The sequence below is a fragment of the Nerophis lumbriciformis genome, linkage group LG10 (genome assembly GCF_033978685.3).
Source record: "Nerophis lumbriciformis linkage group LG10, RoL_Nlum_v2.1, whole genome shotgun sequence".
Taxonomy (NCBI): Eukaryota; Metazoa; Chordata; class Actinopteri; order Syngnathiformes; family Syngnathidae; genus Nerophis; species Nerophis lumbriciformis.
The window spans coordinates 2362501-2387107 of record NC_084557.2 but is presented as its reverse complement, the minus strand read 5'-3'; the positions used below and the strand labels follow the sequence as shown (position 1 = coordinate 2387107).

Sequence of the window (24607 nt, the reverse complement as noted above, 5' to 3'; positions counted from 1 at the left end):
ACTATTATGTTAGATCCACTATGGACTGGACTCTCACTATTATGTTAGATCCACTATGGACTGAACTCTCACTATTATGTTCGATCCACTATGGACTGGACTTTCACACTATTATGTTAGATCCACTATGGACTGGACTCTCACTATTATGTTAGATCCACTATGGACTGAACTCTCACTATTATGTTAGATCCACTATGGACTGGACTCTCACTATTATGTTAGATCCACTATGGACTGGACTCTCACTATTATGTTGGATCCACTATGGACTGGACTCTCACTATTATGTTAGATCCACTGTTGGATTTAATATGTGTATATGTATTGATGGCGGACTTACCTGCGACTTTAAGATGGGCGGGGCTACCACTGACAGGTGACCATGTCGGTAGCTTTAAAAATGGCGTCATTGTTTCGTTTGTAAAAACAGCGTGCTTCGTCACCAGCATACCCCACTGGTAAGATCATTTGTTATGTCCGCTTTGCTTTGTTAGATCAGCTGAATTATTGTTTAAATTCCATGCTTGCCTGCTTCCTTGCTTTTCTGTTTGTTGTAAATCCGCTGTGTCCGCAGCGCTTGTTGTGCGGCGGACTTGCTGCGTCACAACCAGGGCAAACACTCATTATTTAGTCTTTGAACAACATTGGCAAAATTAACAGTAATGTGTGGATTGAAATCTGCTGGATTAGATTGTTGTCACGTTGCGTGTGTCCAGCTGCATTTCGAAGGTTTGAGTTAAAAATACCGGCACTTTACTTCCTGGTTTGGCTGATGGGATTTGTAGTTCTTTTATGTAGTTCTGCTCATATGTGTAATGTGTGCCTCAAACAGAGCGCCGGTGTTTTATGTCTTTTTAATATGATTGTCCATGAACCATAGAGACATTATAAATAATTCTGATCACATTTAAAACATTATATGACATAAATTAATGGTGATAATAAAATGTAATGCTAAAATTAATAAGTTAGGATAAAATCACAGTGATTGATAATATGTCATATCATGGTTGACAACATTATGGTTCAGTTGATGAATTCATGTTTATTATTTACATTATGATGATTCAAGATAGATACATTGTTTTATGTTCATGTTTACTTGTAGGTTATTACCTGCTTCTGCTTCTGCTGCTGCTGCTGCTGCTGCTACTGTTGCTGCAATAGTACCAAATAAAACAAGCAAAAGAGTGCAGTGCGAGTAATTCCTTTTATGCTGAGTGACGACCCCTATTCAGAGGGCCAATACGGAAAAAACTGAACAGTAATAACCAACGGGTTGGATGAGATTGGAATTTACCTACAAATCCCCCGATGAGTTTTAAGCCTTGAAGAGGAATAAATAACTCTCCAAGCGAAACAACACTGTGTCCACCTAACAATTGACCAAAGTAGAACCACCATTTGGAGGGAAAGGACCCTGCTGGTGAAACCAAACCCCGGTCAGATAAAGAATAAGGAAAATGGACACACAGGAACTTGAAGCCCTCAGAGGGAAGCGCTCTGCTGCGCAATCCTCCTTCACCAAGAGGGCCAATAAGCTTGCCTCCAAAGTCAAACTGTTAGGAGAGAAAGCCCTGATTGACGAGCTGAGGATCCTTGAGGTGGACTATGAGAGGGTCAGTGATGCAGGAGATGACTATGCTGGAGCCCTCAATGCGGTGAACGGAACCGAGGATGAAGAGGACAAGGCAAAAGAAGAAGCAGCCTGCATAGCGGAGAAGACAGCTAAGTGTCTCCGTAAATACACAGAGACCGTTGAGCTCATACAAGAATCAATCTGGACTAAGTTCGCAGCAGATGACATCGGAGAATGTGTTTCCAGTGCAGAGACTAAGTTGGACCAGGTTGAGGGCTGCAACATAAAGAAGTTAAAGAGGTCTGATTTTGAGCTCACCAGACGCGGCCTGAGAGAGAGGATCGATGAGCTCGAGCGAAGATGTAGGAACTGGGATGCTCTTATCTCATATACCAACACAAAGATGCTCAAGGAGAAGGTCCGAGCTCTGTGGCGCCGAGTAAGAGACTGGGAGGATAGCTGGCGAGACCCAAGATGCACGGAGTCATCCGATGAAGATATGGATGACAAAGTCCGACAAGAAAAAAAGTCTGATAGGGCGCAGGACGTGATCAACCCAGTCAGTCTCACAGAGCCCCCATTTAGCGGTCCCAGTCTCAAAGAGGAACTTCCTGCAGGCAGCAACACCCAAGTTGCTCCATCCAATCCTCTCCCAACAACCATCTCAGCTTCAGGTGCCAGAATTCAGGCACTTAGTGGACCAGTTGGTGGCAGCACTGGAACCACATCAAATGCCTCTAGCACACCGCTGATGACCCAGAGCGCTCCCCGAGGCATTCCTGACATGTATCCTGGAGGTTACGGCTACAGAAATCAGTTCCCCCTCGAGAGAGCACGTCTCCCCACGTTTTCTGGTGACATAACAGATTATTACCGTTGGAAGGCTGAATGGGGAGAACTGGAGCAATTGGGGAACCCACTGAGGACGGCAGGTGTAACAAGGTTCCATCTCCTAGCTAGCCTCGGTGAGAAAGTGAAGAAGGACCTAGTCCTGTCCAGCTGCGCGTCCGCTGAGGAAATGTTCCAACGCTTGGACAACAGATATGGGAATAAGGCAAGGATTGTCCAGATGATTGCGAGTGAGGTGCAAGGCCTGCCCCCTGTAAAAGGAAATAACCCTAGGAGAGCAATTGAGCTGATCCAGACGGTGGAAAGGGCCCTAAGCAACCTTCTCATCCTGGGTGAAGAGGATGTTATAAAAAATCGTCTGGTGGCACAGTCTCTGGAAAGTAAGCTACCGAACTTCCTAAAGGAGAAATGGGTGGATCACAAGAATGTGCCCACCAATGGTTTCGCCCATCAGAACCATTTTGAGTGTCTTCTTCAATTCCTAAAGAGACAGGAGGTAATTCTTGAAGAGCTGGACCAGTTGGAAACGAGCCTTGTAGAAAATACTCCCTTTGAGAAACACCCGATAGAGAAGAGGGCGAAGAAAGCTTTCTCCAGGGTCACTGCAGGACAACGCGGGCCTCCAGCAAAGACACAATCGCAATGCTCCGTCTGTGGCGACGAAACACACACTGGAAGGCTTTTTGCTTGCAAAACCTTCAGGGACTTGGACCTGGCAAAAAGAAAGTCTCACCTAAGGACCCATGGTGTGTGCAACAGGTGCTTGAACATTCACCCCAAGGATGGCCGTTGCAACTCAGGGTTCCTCTGCAGTAAAGCGGACTGCCGGCAAGACGAGGCTCACCACTACCTGCTCTGCCCCAGGTTCGCCACTCAAAGGGACGGTGGCAGTAAAGTCCCAGCAAAAGTAGTGAAAAGGCCTCTTGGCCTAACCAACCAGCAGGAAGAGTTTCTTGCAACGCTAACCCCAGAGCAGAAGACAGAGTGCAGGAAAGTCTTCTCAAACAAAACCACCACAGCAATCTGCACCAGCAATGGAAGTCTACCTAAAGAATATCCAGTGCTAATGATGCTCCTCAAGGTCACCACCAACTCCGGCCATCTCATCGGAACATTGATTGACCTTGCTTCAGATACCAATTACATCACAAATACTGGAGCCAAGCGTCTCGGACTATGTGGAGAGAACATCAAATTGATTGTGCATGGAGTTGGTGGGATGCGGAGGACAATCATGACCAGAAGATACACCTTTCGGTTGAGGGTAGGAACTCCCGAGGGAACGGTGGGAGTGCATAAGATCATTTGCTACGGCCTGGAGAGCATCGCAGAGGTCACCCAGAAAGCCACACCACATCAACTTCAAGGGTTCTTCCCTGGTGTTGCTGCTGAAGACTTGGTCCGGCCCACTAAAATCGATCTCCTCATCAGCCACAGGGAAGGTCGCCTGGTCCCACAGCCAGTCAGGAGAAAAGGGGACCTGATCCTTTGGGATGGCCCACTTGGAAAGACGGTCGCTGGGACCCACCCTGACCTCCTTGAGATGGTAGATTTAACCTTCCACCAGTCTGACACTCATGTCGCGAGGTCCATGAGAACTGCCTCAAAAGTATATGAGGAGGTCCTTGTGGACTCAAGCAATTCGAACACCGAGTTCACAAAGAAAGAGACAGTCCTCAGCAGCACCGCTACCACTAACAAGGAAGTGTTAGAGTGGTTCAGGTGGGACAGCATTGGGGCAGCGTGCGACCCTCAATGTGGGGGCTGCAAATGTGGCATGTGTGCCCCAGGAGGAAAGGAGATGACCCTTGGAGAAGAAAGGGAGTTGGAGAAAATCAAAAATGGCCTCTCCTATGTTCTAGCAGACAAGCACAGCCAGTTACCCCACTGGGAAGCTGCCTATCCCTGGCGAGGAGACCCAGCCTCTCTCCCTGACAATCGCAGAGCCGTGGAGGCTACTTTCAGGAGGACAGAGTCCAGGCTGGGACGAGAACCCGCTTGGAAAGCAGCGTATGGGGAACAAATCCATGACATGGTCAGAAGAGGTGCGGCTGTCAAGCTATCAGAAGAAGAGATGGATTCCTGGAAGGGCCCAAAGTGGTACATTAGCCACTTGGTCGCCCTGAACCCCCACTCTGCTTCCACCCCTGTGAGAATAGTGTGGAATAGCAGCCAAGAGTTTCAGGGTTGGAGCCTGAATGACCTTCTCCACAAAGGTCCAGATGTACTTAATCCAATAAAAGGAGTTCTCTTACGGTTCAGAAGCGGGCAACATGCTGCCCTGGGCGATGTACGAAAGATGTACAACTCAGTTTGGCTCAAGGATGAAGAGGTCCACCTGCATCGATTCCTGTGGAGGGATGACCCCCTGAACGAAATAGAGACGTTTGCAGTTGTCCGAGTGAACATTGGCGATAAGCCAGCAGGATGTATTGCCCAAGTTGCAATGCGAGAGACAGCTAAACTGCCACAGTTCTCGTCAATGCTCAAAGAACGTAGAGTTTTAGAAGAAGACTGCTACGTCGATGACATCCTGACGTCGGACAATGATCTTGATGCTCTACGAGAGACAACTGTTGGTGTGGAGAAGATCTTAGAGGCAGGAGGGTTCTCTCTAAAACCCTGGGTCTTCTCTGGCCAAAGTGGGAGGGGGGGAACCCAAAGCAGTCCCCAGCTTGGCTGTCCAAGCACGCCGAACATCCTCATCCTCCCAAATCAGATGCAAGAGGAAGATAGCAAAGCCCTCGGGGTTGGGTACGAGCCTGAGTCAGACAAGCTACGCATCCTCGCTACAATCAACTTCTCAAAGAAGAGGGGAAAGATGAGGACTGGGCTTGACTTAAAAGAGGACGAGATTAGGAGCAGCACTCCTGAGCCGCTGAGCCGGCGCTTGCTTCTTGGCCAAATTGCCAGCCTCTATGACCCCATTGGTCTGGTCTCCCCTGCGAAACAGAAAGGGGTAATACTCGTAAGGGAGTCCTTTCAAGAAGGAAGAAAAGATCACCCGATGAAGGACACATGGGATGACCCACTGTCACCAGGACTCCGGGAGTCAGCAGTCAGACTTTTTGAGGAGTATGCAAGGCTCGGCCAAATAAGATTTGACCGGAGCCTCACCCCCCCTGCAGCCTTAGGCCCCCCAATTGGGGTTGCATTCTCTGATGGGAGCGAAGCTTCTTACGGAGCTGTGCTTTATCTCCGCTGGGAAACCGAGCCTGGTAAGGTCATCGTGAGGCTGGTGGAGTCGAAGGCCAAGCTTACTCCTCTCGACCAGAAGGGGGATGGAGTTAAAGCTGAACTTTGTGGCGCGGTAATTGCTACTCGCTTGAGGAAGTACTTTGAGAGGCACTGCCGCATCCCAGTCGATCATTGGGTACACCTAGTAGACAGCCAGACGATCCTTGGTGCGATCCAAAAGGACAGTTATGGATATCAGACCTTCTTTGCAAATCGAATCGGAGAAATCCAGAAGGCCGGCCCAGTGGACGCTTGGAAGTGGGTTGAAGGAGACCTAAACATTGCCGATATCCTTACGAGGGGAGCGACTCCTGAGGAGTTGAACGAGGACTCGGAGTGGCAGAACGGGCCTGACTTCCTCAAGTGGCCTGAAAGCAAGTGGCCGGTGAAGACTGCAAATGAAATCGCTGCCACGGTCGCCCCAGACAGCATCAAGAAGCTTCAAAGACGCGTATTCTCTGCCGTGGTCACAAGGCGACAGAAAAATGGGAGCGACAGCAGAATGAAGCCTCCTGAGTCTGCCGGCCCCAGGACCACTCCACCTCTATCTATCCCACGGGTGCGGCCCGTGGCCCTTGTGTGCCTCGTTGAGCCTGGGAGGTTTAGCTCCCTCACCAGGCTGTGTGGGACTGTTGCCTGGACTCGGCGGGCAGTGGAGGCCTGGTTAGGTGGCAGCCACCAGGCCACTGCCAATGAAAATGCAAAGCCTGGTCTTACAGCTGTTGAGAGGGCAGAGGCCTTCCATTACCTTGCCCTTGAAGCCCAGGACGGAGTTGAGTTCCGGGATGAAACTCTGGACCGACTCGTGGTCCGAAAAGATGAGGTCACGGGGCTCCTACTCTGCGGAGGACGAATTCAGTCCTGGAATGAAGGCAAGACTGCTATTCCTCTGATCCCTATGCAGTCAAGATTGGCCACATTACTAGCCCAAGAGGCTCATGAGAAGAACCACGAGGGGATTGCAGCAACTCTCCTAGGAACTCGGAGAAAAGCCTGGATCATACAGGGCCGTCGAGCAGTCAGGAGAGTTATAAATGACTGCATCCACTGCCGAAAGAAAAGAGCTAGAGTATGCCAGCAAGTGATGAGTGACCTCCCGCTGGAGCGCACGCAAAGGGCAGGCCCATTCGAGTACACAACCTTGGATCTATTTGGCCCCTATGAAGTCAAGGACGCAGTCAAGGGGAGAGCAAGGAAGAAAGTCTGGGGAATTGTTTTCTGCTGCATGGCTTCAAGGGCAGTCCATGCCGATGTATGCGATGACCAGTCCTCAGAAAGTTTTCTGCTGGCCTACTCCCGCTTTGTTGCCCTTAGAGGTCACCCACGCAAGCTATGGTCCGACAAAGGGACAAACTTCATCGGGGCTAAACCCGCTCTGAATGAGCTCCAAAACCACATGCGCTGTCTACAAACATCATCTGTTGAGGACATTGCAGCCAAGAATGGGACAGACTGGGCATGGTGCTTCCACCCTGCCGATGCGCCTCACCGGAATGGAGCAGCAGAAGCTGCTGTAAAATTGATAAAAAGAGCCTTAACAAGTTTGAAAGGAGCGACAGACTCTCTCACCTGGGGTGAGTTCCAGACTCTAATTTTTCAGGCAGCCAACCTGACAAATGAGCGCCCAATCGACGCTCGCGCCCAGGAGCAAGAGGAGTCAGTCGACTACATAACTCCTAACTCTCTCATCCTCGGACGATCCTCAGTGGGAGGAGACACAGATGGACATGATCTAGTCACCCACCCTTGGCGCAGGCTAAGGAACATCCACAATTTAGTTGACAGATTCTGGGCCAAGTGGAATGAACTAGCCGGTCCAAATCTCTTTGTCCGTGAGAAGTGGCATACAAAGGAGAGAAACGTCAAAGAGGGAGACATCGTCTGGATCGCAGACCCTAATGCTATGAGAGGACAATTCCGCTTGGGCATAGTTACAGCCACAAGACCAGACAGGCATGGAGTCGTCAGGGACGTCGATGTCAAAGTTTGTGCTGGCCTTCCAACGACGAATACTGAGAGAAAAGGCAGGACAAATCAACAACTCCCGTCAACCATCATTCTGCAAAGGGATGTAAGGCGGCTGATCGTGCTGATCCCAGCAGAGGATTCGACTCCAGCTGCGACTTCATGACGCTGTCTCCCGGGGCGACTTCAAAGTTCCAGTCACTGCCCCACCCTTTGGCCGAATCAACGCCCCAAAACCCCTTAAAACTATTTGGCTGGTTGGTGTAGGCGGATCGCTGCCACCATGCCCACACAGTGCACACAGTACATATACGAAGATGAGCATCCACACTCCATTTATAAAAAAAAAAAAAAAAAAAAAAAAAAAAAATCATTGTAACTGGATTTTTGAATGTGTGTCACGAAGTGGGGTCTCTAGATTGTGGTGTAAATTCCTTGGATGGGACATCAGGAACTTAAGTGGGAGGTGTTGGATTTAATATGTGTATATGTATTGATGGCGGACTTACCTGCGACTTTAAGATGGGCGGGGCTACCACTGACAGGTGACCATGTCGGTAGCTTTAAAAATGGCGTCATTGTTTCGTTTGTAAAAACAGCGTGCTTCGTCACCAGCATACCCCACTGGTAAGATCATTTGTTATGTCCGCTTTGCTTTGTTAGATCAGCTGAATTATTGTTTAAATTCCATGCTTGCCTGCTTCCTTGCTTTTCTGTTTGTTGTAAATCCGCTGTGTCCGCAGCGCTTGTTGTGCGGCGGACTTGCTGCGTCACAACCAGGGCAAACACTCATTATTTAGTCTTTGAACAACATTGGCAAAATTAACAGTAATGTGTGGATTGAAATCTGCTGGATTAGATTGTTGTCACGTTGCGTGTGTCCAGCTGCATTTCGAAGGTTTGAGTTAAAAATACCGGCACTTTACTTCCTGGTTTGGCTGATGGGATTTGTAGTTCTTTTATGTAGTTCTGCTCATATGTGTAATGTGTGCCTCAAACAGAGCGCCGGTGTTTTATGTCTTTTTAATATGATTGTCCATGAACCATAGAGACATTATAAATAATTCTGATCACATTTAAAACATTATATGACATAAATTAATGGTGATAATAAAATGTAATGCTAAAATTAATAAGTTAGGATAAAATCACAGTGATTGATAATATGTCATATCATGGTTGACAACATTATGGTTCAGTTGATGAATTCATGTTTATTATTTACATTATGATGATTCAAGATAGATACATTGTTTTATGTTCATGTTTACTTGTAGGTTATTACCTGCTTCTGCTTCTGCTGCTGCTGCTGCTGCTGCTACTGTTGCTGCAATAGTACCAAATAAAACAAGCAAAAGAGTGCAGTGCGAGTAATTCCTTTTATGCTGAGTGACGACCCCTATTCAGAGGGCCAATACGGAAAAAACTGAACATCCACTATGGACTGAACTCTCACTATTATGTTCGATCCACTATGGACTGAACTCTCACTATTATGTTAGATCCACTATGGACTGGACTCTCATTATTATGTTAGATCCACTATGGACTGGACTCTCACTATTATGTTAGATCCACTATGGACTTGACTTTCACACTATTATGTTAGATCCACTATGGACTGAACTCTCATTATTATGTTAGATCCACTATGGACTGAACTCTCACTATTATGTTAGATCCACTATGGACTGAACTCTCACTGTTATGTTAGATCCACTATGGACTGAACTCTCACTATTATGTTAGATCCACTATGGACTGAACTCTCACTATTATGTTAGATCCACTATGGACTGAACTCTCACTATTATGTTAGATCCACTATGGACTGGACTCTCACACTATTATGTTAGATCTACTATGGACTGGACTCTCACACTATTATGTTAGATCCACTATGGACTGGACTCTCACTATTATGTTAGATCCACTATGGACTGGACTCTCACTATTATGTTAGATCCACTATGGACTGGACTCTCACTATTATGTTAGATCCACTATGGACTGGACTCTCACTATTATGTTAGATCCACTATGGACTGAACTCTCACTATTATGTTAGATCCACTATGGACTGGACTCTCACTATTATGTTAGATCCACTATGGACTGGACTCCCACTATTATGTTAGATCCACTATGGACTGGACTCTCACACTATTATGTTAGATCCACTATGGACTGGACTCTCACTATTATGTTAGATCCACTATGGACTGAACTCTCATTATTATGTTAGATCCACTATGGACTGATCTCTCACACTATTATGTTAGATCCACTATGGACTGAACTCTCACTATTATGTTAGATCCACTATGGACTGAACTCTCACTATTATGTTCGATCCACTATGGACTGGACTTTCACACTATTATGTTCGATCCACTATGGACCGAACTCTCACACTATTATGTTAGATCCACTATGGACTGAACTCTCACTATTATGTTAGATCCACTATGGACTGGACTCTCACACTATTTCGTTAGATCCACTATGGACTGGACTCTCACAATATTATGTTAGATCCACTCGACGTCCAATGCACCGGTCGCCCAGGGCGGGGTCCCCAGATCTGCGGTCCCCTCCAAAGTTTCTCATTGTCCCATTGGGTTGAGTTTTCCTTGTCCTGATGGGGGATCTTGAGCCGAGGATGTCGTTGTGGCTTGTGCAGCCCTTTGAGACACTCGTGATTTAGGGCTATATAAGTAAACATTGATTGATTGAAGTACATTCTGAAAAAGTACACATAAAAAAATAATCCTCTTGGCAAAACACTTCAAGTTAGTTCAAAATTCTGAGGAAAAATTGGTGCAGTTTCAAAAACACCACAGAGATTTTGTGTGTATTCAACTTTAAGCTCTTCCTCATGTTGGCAGTTCATCATTAAAGACGTGTTTGGAAAAGCAACCAAGTGTTTCCTCAAATCGACGCATTGGTGACATCCGCAACTGCCTTTGCCTCTTTGGTGGAAATAATCCTCAGTGCTGAACTCTGTAGAATTTTCCCCTGGCTCGTTGACAATAAACTATCCATACACTTAGGTAAAACGGAATCCATCCTATTTGGGTCCCAAATCAACCTTAAGAAAGTCAGTGACTTCACTATAAAAGTGGGTGACATTGTTATCAGCAGGAAAGATGAGGTCACCTCCCTAGGTTCCATTCTAGAGGCTAATCTTTCCTGTGATAAAATGGCAACCAAGGTAATCAAAAAGGTCAACCAATGAATTAGATTTCTCTACAGAATCTCCTCTCCGGTCAACAAAAGCACCCTAGCGGGAATTTTCATTCAACCCTTTTTCGATTACGCATGCACCTCCTGGTACCCTAGCACCTCCAAAACCCTCAAATCTAGACTCCAAACATCCCAGAACAAGCTAGTCAGGTTACTTCTAGACCTCCACCCCAGATCACACCTCACTCCTACCCACTTCTCCAAAGTGGGCTGGCTCAGGGTGGAGGACAGAGTAAAACAACTTGCACTGAGCCTAGTCTATAAAATCCGCTACACCTCCCTGATACCGAAGTACATGTCAAACTACTTCCTTAACGTAAATGACCGCCATAACCACAACACCAGGGGGAGCTCCACTAACCACGTTAAACCCAGATTCCGATCTAACAAAGGTCTTAACTCATTCTCCTTCTATGCCACATCAATATGGAATGCACTCCCAACAGGTGTAAAAGAAAGGGCATCTCTATCCTCCTTCAAAACCTCACTAAAAGAACACCTCCAGGAAACTACAACCCTAGACTAACACCCTTCCTCCACATCCCACCTCAACCCTAGACTAACACTAACACCCTTTCAATCGATCAATCAATCAATGCCACAACACATTCATTTATCTTTCAAATATTACAATTATAATCAAAACAGTTGTCAAAATGAAACCATAATATTAAGAATTAAAGCTAACATAACTACAAACCTAACCAATGTGAACATCCATCCATCCATCCATCCATCTTCTTCCGCTTATCCGAGGTCGGGTCGCGGGGGCAGCAGCTTAAGCAGGGAAGCCCAGACTTTCCTCTCCCCAGCCACTTGGTCCAGCTCCTCCCGGGGGATCCCGAGGCGTTCCCAGGCCAGCCGGGAGACATAGTCTTCGCAACGTGTCCTGGGTCTTCCTCGTGGCCTCCTACCGGTCGGACGTGCCCTAAACACCTCCCTAGGGAGGCGCTCGGGTGGCATCCTTACCAGATGCCCGAACCACCTCATCTGGCTCCTCTCGATGTGAAGGAGCAGCGGCTTTGCTTTGAGCTCCCCCCGGATGACAGAGCTTCTCACCCTATCTCTAAGGGAGAGCCCCGCCACCCGGCGGAGGAAACTCATTTCGGCCGCTTGTACCCGTGATCTTGTCCTTTCGGTCATAACCCAAAGCTCATGACCATAGGTGAGGATGGGAACGTAGATCGACCGGTAAATTGAGAGCTTTGCCTTCCGGCTCAGCTCCTTCTTCACCACAACGGATCGATACAGCGTCCGCATTACTGAAGACGCCGCACCGATCCACCTGTCGATCTCACGATCCACTCTTCCCTCACTCGTGAACAAGACTCCGAGGTACTTGAACTCCTCCACTTGGGGCAAGATCTCCTCCCCAACCCGGAGATGGCACTCCACCCTTTTCCGGGCGAGAACCATGGACTCGGACTTGGAGGTGCTGATTCTCATCCCAGTCGCTTCACACTCAGCTGCGAACCGATCCAGTGAAAGCTGAAGATCCTGGCTAGATGAAGCCATCAGGACTACATCATCTGCAAAAAGCAGAGACCTAATCCTGCAGCCACCAAACCGGATCCCCTCAACGCCTTGACTGCGCCTAGAAATTCTGTCCATAAAAGTTATGAACAGAATCGGTGACAAAGGGCAGCCTTGGCGGAGTCCAACCCTCACCGGAAACGTGTCCGACTTACTGCCGGCAATGCGAACCAAGCTCTGACACTGATCATACAGGGAGCGGACCGCCACAATCAGACAGTCCGAAACCCCAAACTCTCTGAGCACTCCCCACAGGACTTCCCGAGGGACACGGTCGAATGCCTTCTCCAAGTCCACAAAGCACATGTAGACTGGTTGGGCAAACTCCCATGCACTCAATGTGAACATATTAAATGTAAAGATAAAATAAAATAGAACAAATGTAGAACCACACATTTTTACAATGGAATTCAGGGTGCACATCGCACTGTCATCAAATTCCGAGCGCTGCATGGAACTCTAACTACAAAGACGATGGTCATGTTGACTCAAGTCTTACTGTTTCGTTATTTTATCTGTTTAGTGGATATTTTAGAAATGAAAAAAGATATTGTGCGTCGCTACAGCATCAGTCTGTCGCCATCTGCCGCCAGCCACGCTGATTGGAGTAGAGGCAGCCAATCCAGAGGGATCTTGGGGACGGCGTGGCGGAGTTGGGAGAGTGGCCGTGCCAGCAACCTGAGGGTTCCTGGTTCGATCCCCACCTTCTACCAACCTCGTCACATCCGTTGTGTCCTTGAGCAAGAAACTTCACCCTTGCTCCTGACAGGCTTTGCATGGCAGCTCCTGCCCTCAGTGTGTGAATGTGTGTGTGAATGGGTGAATGTGGAAATAGTGTCAAAGCACTTTGAGTACCTTGACGGTAGAAAAGCTGTATACAAGTATAACCCATTTACCATCATAATTTATCAATACACCTGTGCATGTTCCTCAGGTGAAGTACTGGAGGAAGCAGGAAGACAGTGAAGGTGGGGCCCATAGGGTCGTGGTCTCCGGCAAGGAAAACCAAACCAGACTAGACGGGATGAAGCCGGACACCACTTATCTCATTGAGGTCCGAGGATACAACTCTGCAGGATACGGGCCGGCCAGCGAGCGCCTGCAGATCCACACCAAGAAACCTCGTAAGTTCTTTGTCTTCATGGTCAACAACTTCTTCAACTCTTACTTGTTTGTCTGTTTGTTTGTTTGTTTGTTTGTTGTTCAGCCCCCAGCCAAGCCCCCACAATCATAGGCAGGAAGTACAGGGGCAAGCATGTCAACGTGTCGTGGGAGGACGTGAAGACGCTCGCCAACGAGGCACCTGTGGAGCGTTACAAGGTGACTCATTCTTCACTTTCACTCTCTGTTCAGCACAGGTGACTTTAGTCTTCCCTTTGTCAACTCTGCACAGGTGACTTTATTCTTACCTTTGTCAACTCTGCACAGGTGATTTTAGTCTTACCTTTGTCAACTCTGCACAGGTGACTTTAGTCTTACCTTTGTCAACTCTGCACAGGTGACTTTATTCTTACCTTTGTCAACTCTGCACAGGTGACTTTAGTCTTCCCTTTGTCAACTCTGCACAGGTGACTTTATTCTTACCTTTGTCAACTCTACACAGGTGATTTTAGTCTTACCTTTGTCAACTCTGCACAGGTGACTTTAGTCTTACCTTTGTCAACTCTGCACAGGTGACTTTAGTCTTACCTTTGTCAACTCTGCACAGGTGACTTTAGTCTTCCCTTTGTCAACTCTGCACAGGTGACTTTATTCTTACCTTTGTCAACTCTGCACAGGTGACTTTAGTCTTTCCTTTGTCAACTCTGCACAGGTGACTTTATTCTTCCCTTTGTCAACTCTGCACAGGTGACTTTAGTCTTACCTTTGTCAACTCTGCACAGGTGACTTTAGTCTTACCTTTGTCAACTCTGCACAGGTGACTTTAGTCTTCCCTTTGTCAACTCTGCACAGGTGACTTTAGTCTTCCCTTTGTCAACTCTGCACAGGTGACTTTAGTCTTCCCTTTGTCAACTCTACACAGGTGACTTTAGTCTTACCTTTGTCAACTCTGCACAGGTGACTTTAGTCTTATGTTTGCTGACTGTGCACAGGTGACTAGTGTTACATTTGCTGACTGAGCACAGGTAACTTTAGTGTTACGTTTGCTGACTGTGCACAGGTGACTTTAGTGGTACGTTTGCTGACTGTACACAGGTGACTTCAGTGGTACGTTTGCTGACTGTGCACAGGTGCTGTACAGACAACAGGGCCAGTCCAAGGGCCAGCTGTACGTCACATACACATCGCACATCGAGCTTCCGCTCCACGAGGATGGGACCTACTTGGTGGAGGTCCGGGCGGAGACGGAGGGCGGAGACGGGGCCGTGTCACAAATCTACATCACAGGTAGCAAGACTCCAACGTTGGCAGGAGGCGATGTTTTTCTCCCAAAGAGAGAGTTCCTATTGCAGGTTCCAGTTCAGCCTTGAAGGCAATTGACCCCATCCCTTCTATGAAGGAAGTCCTGCTCTGCTTTCTTATCCTGCAGTCCACACACACCTGGTAGCCACATTTCATGGGGATGTTAGCCAGAGCTGGGAGGTCTATTAGATGATCCTTACTATGCCGTTTAGTTGGGATGATAGCAGGACACTTCTTCTTTGTTTCTGACCTTCCAGTCCATCAGTGTGAGGACATGTAACACAACACAAAATAATCCAACACAATATAAGTTAATACGGCAACACTACAAACCACAACTTAACAAAGCATGATGCAACACAATATGATGGAACACAAACATAATATCACAAATGGGGAGTCATACTGCCGATACTGATACCAATCACCCATGAGGGAGATGGGTGGATAGCGATCACTTGTATTAACTGTACATTTTCCTATTTATTTATAGTGAGTTGTATTGGTCTACATGTGTTTTGTGGACTTGGAGAAGGCATTCGACCGTGTCCCTCGGGAAGTCCTGTGGGGAGTGCTCAGAGAGTATGGGGTATCGGACTGTCTGATTGTGGCGGTCCGCTCCCTGTATGATCAGTGCCAGAGCTTGGTCCGCATTGCCGGCAGTAAGTCGGACACGTTTCCAGTGAGGGTTGGACTCCGCCAAGGCTGCCCTTTGTCACCCATTCTGTTCATAACTTTTATGGACAGAATTTCTAGGCACAGTCAAGGCGTTGAGGGGATCTGGTTTGGTGGCTGCAGGATTAGGTCTCTGCTTTTTGCAGATGATGTGGTCCTGATGGCTTCATCTGGCCAGGATCTTCAGCTCTCACTGGATCGGTTCGCAGCCGAGTGTGAAGCGACTGGGATGAGAATCAGCACCTCCAAGTCCGAGTCCATGGTTCTCGCCCGGAAAAGGGTGGAGTGCCATCTCCGGGTTGGGGAGGAGATCTTGCCCCAAGTGGAGGAGTTCAAGTACCTCGGAGTCTTGTTCACGAGTGAGGGAAGAGTGGATCGTGAGATCGACAGGCGGATCGGTGCGGCGTCTTCAGTAATGCGGACGCTGTATCGATCCGTTGTGGTGAAGTAGGAGCTGAGCCGGAAGGCAAAGCTCTCAATTTACCGGTCGATCTACGTTCCCATCCTCACCTATGGTCATGAGCTTTGGGTTATGACCGAAAGGACAAGATCACGGGTACAAGCGGCCGAAATGAGTTTCCTCCGCCGGGTGGCGGGGCTCTCCCTTAGAGATAGGGTGAGAAGCTTTGTCATCCGGGGTGGTTCGGGCATCTGGTCAGGATGCCACCCGATCGCCTCCCTCGGGAGGTGTTTAGGGCACGTCCGACCGGTAGGAGGCCACGGGGAAGACCCAGGACACGTTGGGAAGACTATGTCTCCCGGCTGGCCTGGGAACGCCTCGGGATCCCCCGGGAGGAGCTTGACGGAGTGGCTGGGGAGAGGAAAGTCTGGGCTTCCCTGCTTAGGATGCTGCCCCCGCGACCCGACCTCGGATAAGCGGAAGAAGATGGATGGATGGATGGAGTTGTATTGGACAACATCAAGCCAATATTTGAATGACTTCCTTGTCTGATGAAAACAAAGTCAATAGTACAATTACTCAAAGTAGAAATCGACTAATTATTTCATCGTTTGCTTTTTGCCCTCAAATTCCTCCTCGCTCCAGGGAATTAATTGTTCCCCGAGTTTGTAAACATGAACTAAAACAACACAAAATATATCTGGAGAAAAAAAAATAGTGATCAAATCACACTACTATGATATTACTTTTGGAATCAACACCAGCAATTCATGGATCGAACCTCCTCTTCTTTTTTTCAACATTATTGTGTAGGGGTGTAAGGGTACACAAAAATTTCGATTCGGTACGTACCTCGGTTTAGAGGTCACGGTTCGGTTCATTTTCGGTACATGTAAGAAAACAACAAAATATACATTTTTTGGTTATTTATTTACCAAATTTGTAAACAATTACTTTATCCTATCTCTTTAAGAAGGAGAACCGGAGGGTGTGTTCTAACTATCGTGGGATCACACTCCTCAGCCTTCCCGGTAAGGTCTATTCAGGTGTACTGGAGAGGAGGCTACGCCGGATAGTCGAACCTCGGATTCAGGAGGAACAGTGTGGTTTTCGTCCTGGTTGTGGAACTGTGGACCAGCTCTATACTCTGGGCAGGGTCCTTGAGGGTGCATGGGAGTTTGCCCAACCAGTCTACATGTGCTTTGTGGACTTGGAGAAGGCATTCGACCGTGTCCCTCGGGAAGTCCTGTGGGGAGTGCTCAGAGAGTATGGGGTATCGGACTGTCTGATTTTGGCGGTCCGCTCCCTGTATGATCAGTGTCAGAGCTTGGTCCGCATTGCCGGCAGTAAGTCGGACACGTTTCCAGTGAGGGTTGGACTCCGCCAAGGCTGCCCTTTGTCACCGATTCTGTTCATAACTTTTATGGACGGAATTTTTAGGCGCAGTCAAGGCGTTGAGGGGATCTGGTTTGGTGGCTGCAGGATTAAATCTCTGCTTTTTGCAGATGATGTGGTCCTGATGGCTTCATCTGGCCAGGATCTTCAGCTCTCGCTGGATCGGTTCGCAGCCGAGTGTGAAGCGACTGGGATGAGAATCAGCACCTCCAAGTCCGAGTCCATGGTTCTCGCCCGGAAAAGGGTGGAGTGCCATCTCCGGGTTGGGGAGGAGATCTTGCCCCAAGTGGAGGTGTTCAAGTACCTCGGAGTCTTGTTCACGAGTGAGGGAAGAGTGGATGGTGAGATCGACAGGCGGATCGGTGCGGCGTCTTCAGTAATGCGGACGCTGTATCGATCCGTTGTGGTGAAGAAGGAGCTGAGCCGGAAGGCAAAGCTCTCAAATTTACCGGTCGATCTACGTTCCCATCCTCACCTATGGTCATGAGCTTTGGGTTATGACCGAAAGGACAAGATCATGGGTACAAGCGGCCGAAATGAGTTTCCTCCGCCGGGTGGCGGGGCTCTCCCTTAGAGATAGGGTGAGAAGCTCTGCCATTCGGGGGGAGCTCAAAGTAAAGCCGCTGCTCCTCCACATCGAGAGGAGCCAGATGAGGTGGTTCGGGCATCTGGTCAGGATGCCACCCGAACGCCTCCCTAGGGAGGTGTTTAGGGCACGTCCGACCGGTAGGAGGCCGCGGGAAAGACCCAGGACACGTTGGGAAGACTATGTCTCCCGGCTGGCCTGGGAACGCCTCGGGGTCCCACAGGAAGAGCTGGACGAAGTGGCTGGGGAGAGGGAAGTCTGGGCTTCCCTGCTTAGGCTGCTGCCCCCGCGACCCGACCTCGGATAAGCGGAAGAAGATGGATGGATGGACTTTATCCTTTTAACATTGGGAACACTATAATAATTCTGCCCACGTTAATCAACATTAAACTGCCTCAAGTTGTTGCTCAGATTAAATAAAATGACAAAACTTTTCTTCTACATATAAAAAGTGCAACATTAAACAGTTTCAAGTCAACTCATCATGCTTAATTTATTACAGCATTTGGGAAGCCTGTAGTTGATTTATGATGTAAATGTTATATTTTTATCAACATGTGATAGCAGGGACCCTGCCATTCAAAACTAGGCTGCTGCATTACTAATGATTAATGTAACTATAGCTGAAAAAATGGTACAATAGCAATAGGAGAGACTATTCATCTCTGAACACCATGGAGTTCATGTAGGATTAATGATGCACTTACATTATTATATCAACTATCAGAGACAGAAACTCTTCATTTAACATAATGTCCTGCTTCAACACAGCTCAATCAACACAGAAAAAGATAAAGTGAAATAACAGACAGACAGGGCTTTGCTGTCCGTAACACACAAACACACATTGCAAAATGAGCTAACGTTACGCTAAAAGCTAATTCAATCAATCAATCAATCAATCTTTATTTATATAGCCCTAAATCACAAGTGTCTCAAAGGGCTGCACAAGCCACAACGACATCCTCGGTACAAAGCCCACATACGGGCAAGGAAAAACTCACCCCAGTGGGACGTCGATGTGAATGACTATGAGAAACCTTGGAGAGGACCGCATATGTGGGTAACCCCCACCCCCTCTAGGGGAGACCGAAAGCAATGGATGTCGAGTGGGTCTGACATAATATTGTGAGAGTCCAGTCCATAGTGGAGCCAACATAATAGTAAGAGTCCAGTCCATAGTGGGGCCAGCAGGACACCATCCCGAGCGGAGACGGGTCAGCAGCGCAGAGATGTTCCCAGCCGATGCACAGGCGAGCGGTCCACCCCGGGTCCCGACTCTGGACAGCCAGCACTTCATCCATGGCCACCGGACCTGTGCCCCCCCCCCCCCCTCAAGGAAAAGGGGAGCAGAGGAGAAAAGAAAAGAAACGGCAGATCAACTGGTCTAACAGGGGGTCTATTTAAAGGCTAGAGTATACAAATGAGTTTTAAGATGGGACTTAAATGCTTCTACTGAGGTAGCATCTCTAATTGTTACCGGGAGGGCATTCCATAGTACTGGAGCCCGAATAGAAAACGCTCTATAGCCCGCAGACTTTTTTTGGGCTCTGGGAATCACTAATAAGCCGGAGTTCTTTGAACGCAGATTTCTTGCCGGGACATATGGTACAATGCAATCGACAAGATAGGACGGAGCTAGACCGTGTAGTATTTTATACGTAAGTAGTAAAACCTTAAAGTCACATCTTAAGTGCACAGGAAGCCAGTGCAGGTGAGCCAGTATAGGCGTAATATGATCAAACTTTCTTGTTCTTGTCAAAAGTCTAGCAGCCGCATTTTGTACCAACTGTAATCTTTTAATGCTAGACATAGGGAGACCCGAAAATAATACTATCAGAGACAGAAACTCTTCATTTAACATAATGTCCTTTTTTGCTGCTTCGACACAGCTCAATCAACACAGATACAGGTAAAGTGAAATAACAGACGGACAGGGCTTTGCTGTCCGTAACACACAAACACACAAATGAGCTAACGTTACGCTAAAAGTGAATTAGCCTTCACCTCAAGCCAGGACTGCGAGCGAGCTGAGCTGCCTTTTATATTTCTAGAACTTCAACGGGCTCATAGTGATGTTACTAGTAGTTGACTGGGAGGTGTTTATTATCATTTGGGGAGAGTCCGCTGCCTGATGATTACCTGCTAAACGCTAAGCACTGACTACATGCGCTCTGAATACGCACTGCTGATTGGCTGTTACCGCTCTGTTTGTAACCAATCAGATGGTTGTGTGGGTGGGACAATGCTGGGTGCTGTGTAGAGGCAGAAGGAAACTTAATATGTTGGTGTGGAAACTCGTTCGGTACACCTCCGAACCGAACCGAAACCCCCGTACCGAAACGGTTCAACACAAATACACGTACCGTTACACCCCTAATATTGTGTGTTTAGACCACAATTGACAGCAATAGTCAAAAATACATCAAATGCAGTTTCCCCCCCCCCAACAAGTAAACAATAAATACATCTACCGTATTTTCCGCACTATAAGGCGCACCGGATTATTAGCCGCACCTTCAATGAATTACATATTTCATAACTTTGTCCACCAATAAGCCGCCCCGGATTATAAGCCGCGCCTACGCTGCGCTAAAGGGAATGTCAAAAAAACAGTCAGATAGTTCAGTCAAACTTTAATAATATATTGAAAACCAGCGTTCTAACAACTCTGTCCCAAAATGTACGCAAATGTGCAATCACAAACATAGTAAAATTCAAAATGGTGTAGAGCAATAGCAACATAATGTTGCTCGAACGTTAATGTCACAACACACAAAATAAACATAGCGCTCACCTTCTGAAGTTATTCTTCATTCGTAAATCCTTCGAATTCTTCGTCTTCGGTGTCCGAATTGAAAAGTTGCGCAAGCGTGGGATGCAAAATGGCCGGTTCCGTCTCGTAGAAGTCATCGGAGTCAGTGTCGCTGTTGTTGTCCAGTAGTTCTGTGAATCCTGCCTTCCGGAAAGCTCGGACCACAGTTGTGACCGAAATATCTGCCCAGGCATTTACGATCCACTGGCAAATGTTGGCGTATGTCGTCCGGCGCTGTCTGCCTGTCTTAGTGAAGGTGTGTTCGCCTTCGGAGCTGTGTGAAAAAAGCCACCCGGCCTCTTCGCGTAAACTTCCCTTAACCACTCGCTCATCTTTTCTTCATCCATCCATCCCTTCGAGTTAGCTTTTATGATGACGCCGGCTGGAAAGGTCTCTTTTGGCAAGGTCTTCCTTTTGAATATCACCATGGGTGGAAGTTAGCATGGCAAGCTAGAACCACAGTGAAGGATGACTTCTCATTCCCTGTGGTGCGAATATTCACCGTACGTGCTCCCGTTCCACAGTGCGGTTCACAGGAATATCAGTTGCTGTGAAATACGGTAGTAATCCGTGTGCGGATGGAGAGATTGCGTCTTTTTATGAACCGGATCCTTGTCGCTTAGTAGGAGCCATTTTGTGGTCTTTACAGATGTAAACAGGAAATGAAACGTACGGTGATATCCGCGCGTTTTTTCTTCTTCTTCCGGGGGCGGGTGGTTGCTTACAGTAGAAGAAGAAGCGCTTCCTGTTCTATGGGGGCGGGTGCTTTCCTTGGCGGTTGCTTGCGTAGAAGAAGAAGCGCTTCCTGTTCTACCGGGAAAAAAGATGGCGGCTGTTTACCGAAGTTGCGAGATCGAAACTTTATGAAAATGAATCGTAATAAAGCGCACCGGGTTATAAGGCGCACTGTCAGCTTTTGAGAAAATGTGTGGTTTTTAGGTGCGCCTTATAGTGCGGAAAATACGGTAATAATAATAAAGTGATGATATTGTGTGTCTCCCAGGAGGAAGCGTGATGGCCGCCCAGACCCTCAGTGCACTCTGCCTGCTCCTGGCCTCTCTTCTCTGCCTGAACCTCTGAATGTAGCATCTTTATCTTCACTTGGACGTGAAGGACAGTCTTCACGGGGGCTGCAAGGACTTCTGGGACTCTTTCCACCATCCTTTGGTTCCAGGGTTAACCCATTCCGACTCTTCCTAAGAAGTTAGTGGAAACGGGAAATCCCTTATTTATCCGCAAAAGGTCTTTTTGGAGGAACTTCAAAGTTTGAAATCTGCCTTATGTAAATGTCTGCACTTATCTTTCACAATGACCTTTCATTTTTCAAGCTTTTTGATACAAATACATGCCACATACTCCCAATACTTCAATCAGCTGTGAAAGATAAGTGCACCCCTTTATCAGTATCTCTGTACACATCTTTCTTTACGTCTTGCTCTTTTATGCTCTTTTCTTACAAAAGTGAAGCACAGTCTCTGTTGTAGACGATACAGTCAAAGCAAAAATCGACCTTCATTGGTATCAATTTGTCACTGCCTGTCGGTGTCATCAGCCACTACTTTATCCCTCAAGTGTACTTAGTGTACTTACATGAACGCCATGTAAGGAGCAGCCAATGTCAATCAGAAGCAAAGCATTGGAGCCAAACTCCGCCACAAGCGACTCTGCCGAGCCAGGCCAGGAAAGTCCAAACACTGTAACACCACCAAGTGGGGACGCACAAAAGCAGATGCTTGGATTGCAAAAACCCAGCAAATGAGCTTTAGATGTCTCGACCAGGACAGGAAAAGTCCATCTTTTAAGCCCAAATGCTTAGTTTTGGACCAGAGATTCCTACGAACTAAAAGTCTTTGGAGACGTTTCAGCATTGCAGGGTTGGAGTTCTGGACACTTTGAGTCCATATGTTCTTCTTTCACCAAGTCTCAAATAACAACTAGTTCTTCATTCACAATTGTAACTTTGCTTTAAAAAAAACACCAACATGGGGACACCTCAGACTCATTGTACTAACTAAGGGTTACCACTAAAAAGTAGCAATCATTGAACTGGACGCAACTTAAAATGACACCACTTTGATGATGCAAGCCTGTGCGTACAAAATAAGATGCACCATAACACAGTCACATGATCATTGTCACCACATTAAAGACTAAGAGGCATCATAACAGTCACATTAAAGACTAAGATGCACCATAACAGTCACATTAAAGACAAAGATGCACCATAACAGTCACATTAAAGACTAAGATGCACCATAACAGTCACATTAAAGACTAAGATGCATCATAACAGTCACATTAAAGACTAAGATGCACCATAACAGTCACATTAAAGACTAAGATGCACCATAACAGTCACATTAAAGACTAAGACGCACCATAACAGTCACATTAAAGACTATGATGCATCATAACAGTCACATTAAAGACTATGATGCATCATAACAGTCACTCTAAAGACTAAGACGCACCATAACAGTCACATTAAAGACTAAGATGCACCATAACAGTCACGTTAAAGACAAAGATGCACCATAACAGTCACATTAAAGACTAAGATGCATCATAACAGTCACATTAAAGACTAAGATGCACCATAACAGTCACATTAAAGACTAAGATGCACCATAACAGTCACATTAAAGACTAAGATGCACCATAACAGTCACATTAAAGACTAAGATGCATCATAACAGTCACATTAAAGACTAAGATGCATCATAACAGTCACATTAAAGACTAAAATGCACCATAACAGTCACATTAAAGACTAAGATGCATCATAACAGTCACATTAAAGACTAAGATGCATCATAACAGTCACATTAAAGACTAAAATGCACCATAACAGTCACATTAAAGACTAAGATGCACCATAACAGTCACATTAAAGACTAAGATGCATCATAACAGTCACATTAAAGACTAAGATGCACCATAACAGTCACATTAAAGACTAAGACGCACCATAACAGTCACATTAAAGACTAAGATGCACCATAACAGTCACATTAAAGACTAAGATGCACCATAACAGTCACATTAAAGACTAAGATGCATCATAACAGTCACATTAAAGACTAAGATGCATCATAACAGTCACATTAAAGACTAAGATGCATCATAACAGTCACATTAAAGACTAAGATGCATCATAACAGTCACATTAAAGACTAAGATGCATCATAACAGTCACATTAAAGACTATGATGCATCATAACAGTCACATGAAAGACTAAGATGCATCATAACAGTCACATGAAAGACTAAGACGCATCATAACAGTCACATTAAAGACTAAGATGCATCATAACAGTCACATTACAGACTAAGATGCATCATAACAGTCACATGAAAGACTAAGACGCATCATAACAGTCACATTAAAGACTAAGATGCATCATAACAGTCACTCTAAAGACTAAGATGCATCATAACAGTCACATTAAAGACTAAGCTGGGATGAGAAACGTCTCTTCCTCAGACCTTTTTTTTTTTGTCTTCCTCTTACTCATTCAAAGACGAGTCAGGACGTATTGATGCACTTTCAAACTGTGGGAACATAAAACTGTTTCAGCAGGAACCAACGCAGATATTTCCCAAAAATGCACATTTATTTAAAAAACAAAAACAAAAAAAAACCAAAGTACACAAGAGGAGTTTTCAAAAAAATGTCACACACATTCTGTCTAGAGATGTCCCATAATATCGGCCGATAAATGCGTTAAAATGTAATATCGGAAATTATCGGTATCGTTTTTTTTATTTATTGGTATCGTTTTTTTTTTTTTTATTAATTTTTTTTTTTTTTTTTATTAAATCAACATAAAAAACACAACATACACTTACAATTAGTGCACCAACCCAAAAAACCTCCCTCCCCCATTTGCACTCATTCACACAAAAAGGTTGTTTCTTTCT

The 24607-nt window shown here is 46.5% G+C and overlaps 1 protein-coding gene across 3 annotated transcripts in view; it reads left to right on the top strand.

Annotated features, from left to right (window-relative positions):
- The window catches only part of LOC133612752 (contactin-1a-like), a 268157-nt gene extending 245235 nt beyond the window's left edge, over nt 1-22922 (top strand). For all 3 annotated transcript variants that reach the window (XM_072913890.1, XM_072913888.1, XM_072913889.1), the window contains 4 exons: nt 13347-13536; nt 13620-13732; nt 14644-14800; nt 21690-22922. In XM_072913890.1, the coding sequence (XP_072769991.1) occupies nt 13347-13536; nt 13620-13732; nt 14644-14800; nt 21690-21766 (537 nt within the window). In that variant the 3' untranslated portion in view covers nt 21767-22922. The remainder of the gene's footprint in view (nt 1-13346; nt 13537-13619; nt 13733-14643; nt 14801-21689) is intronic.
- Nucleotides 22923-24607: the final 1685 nt, after the last annotated feature.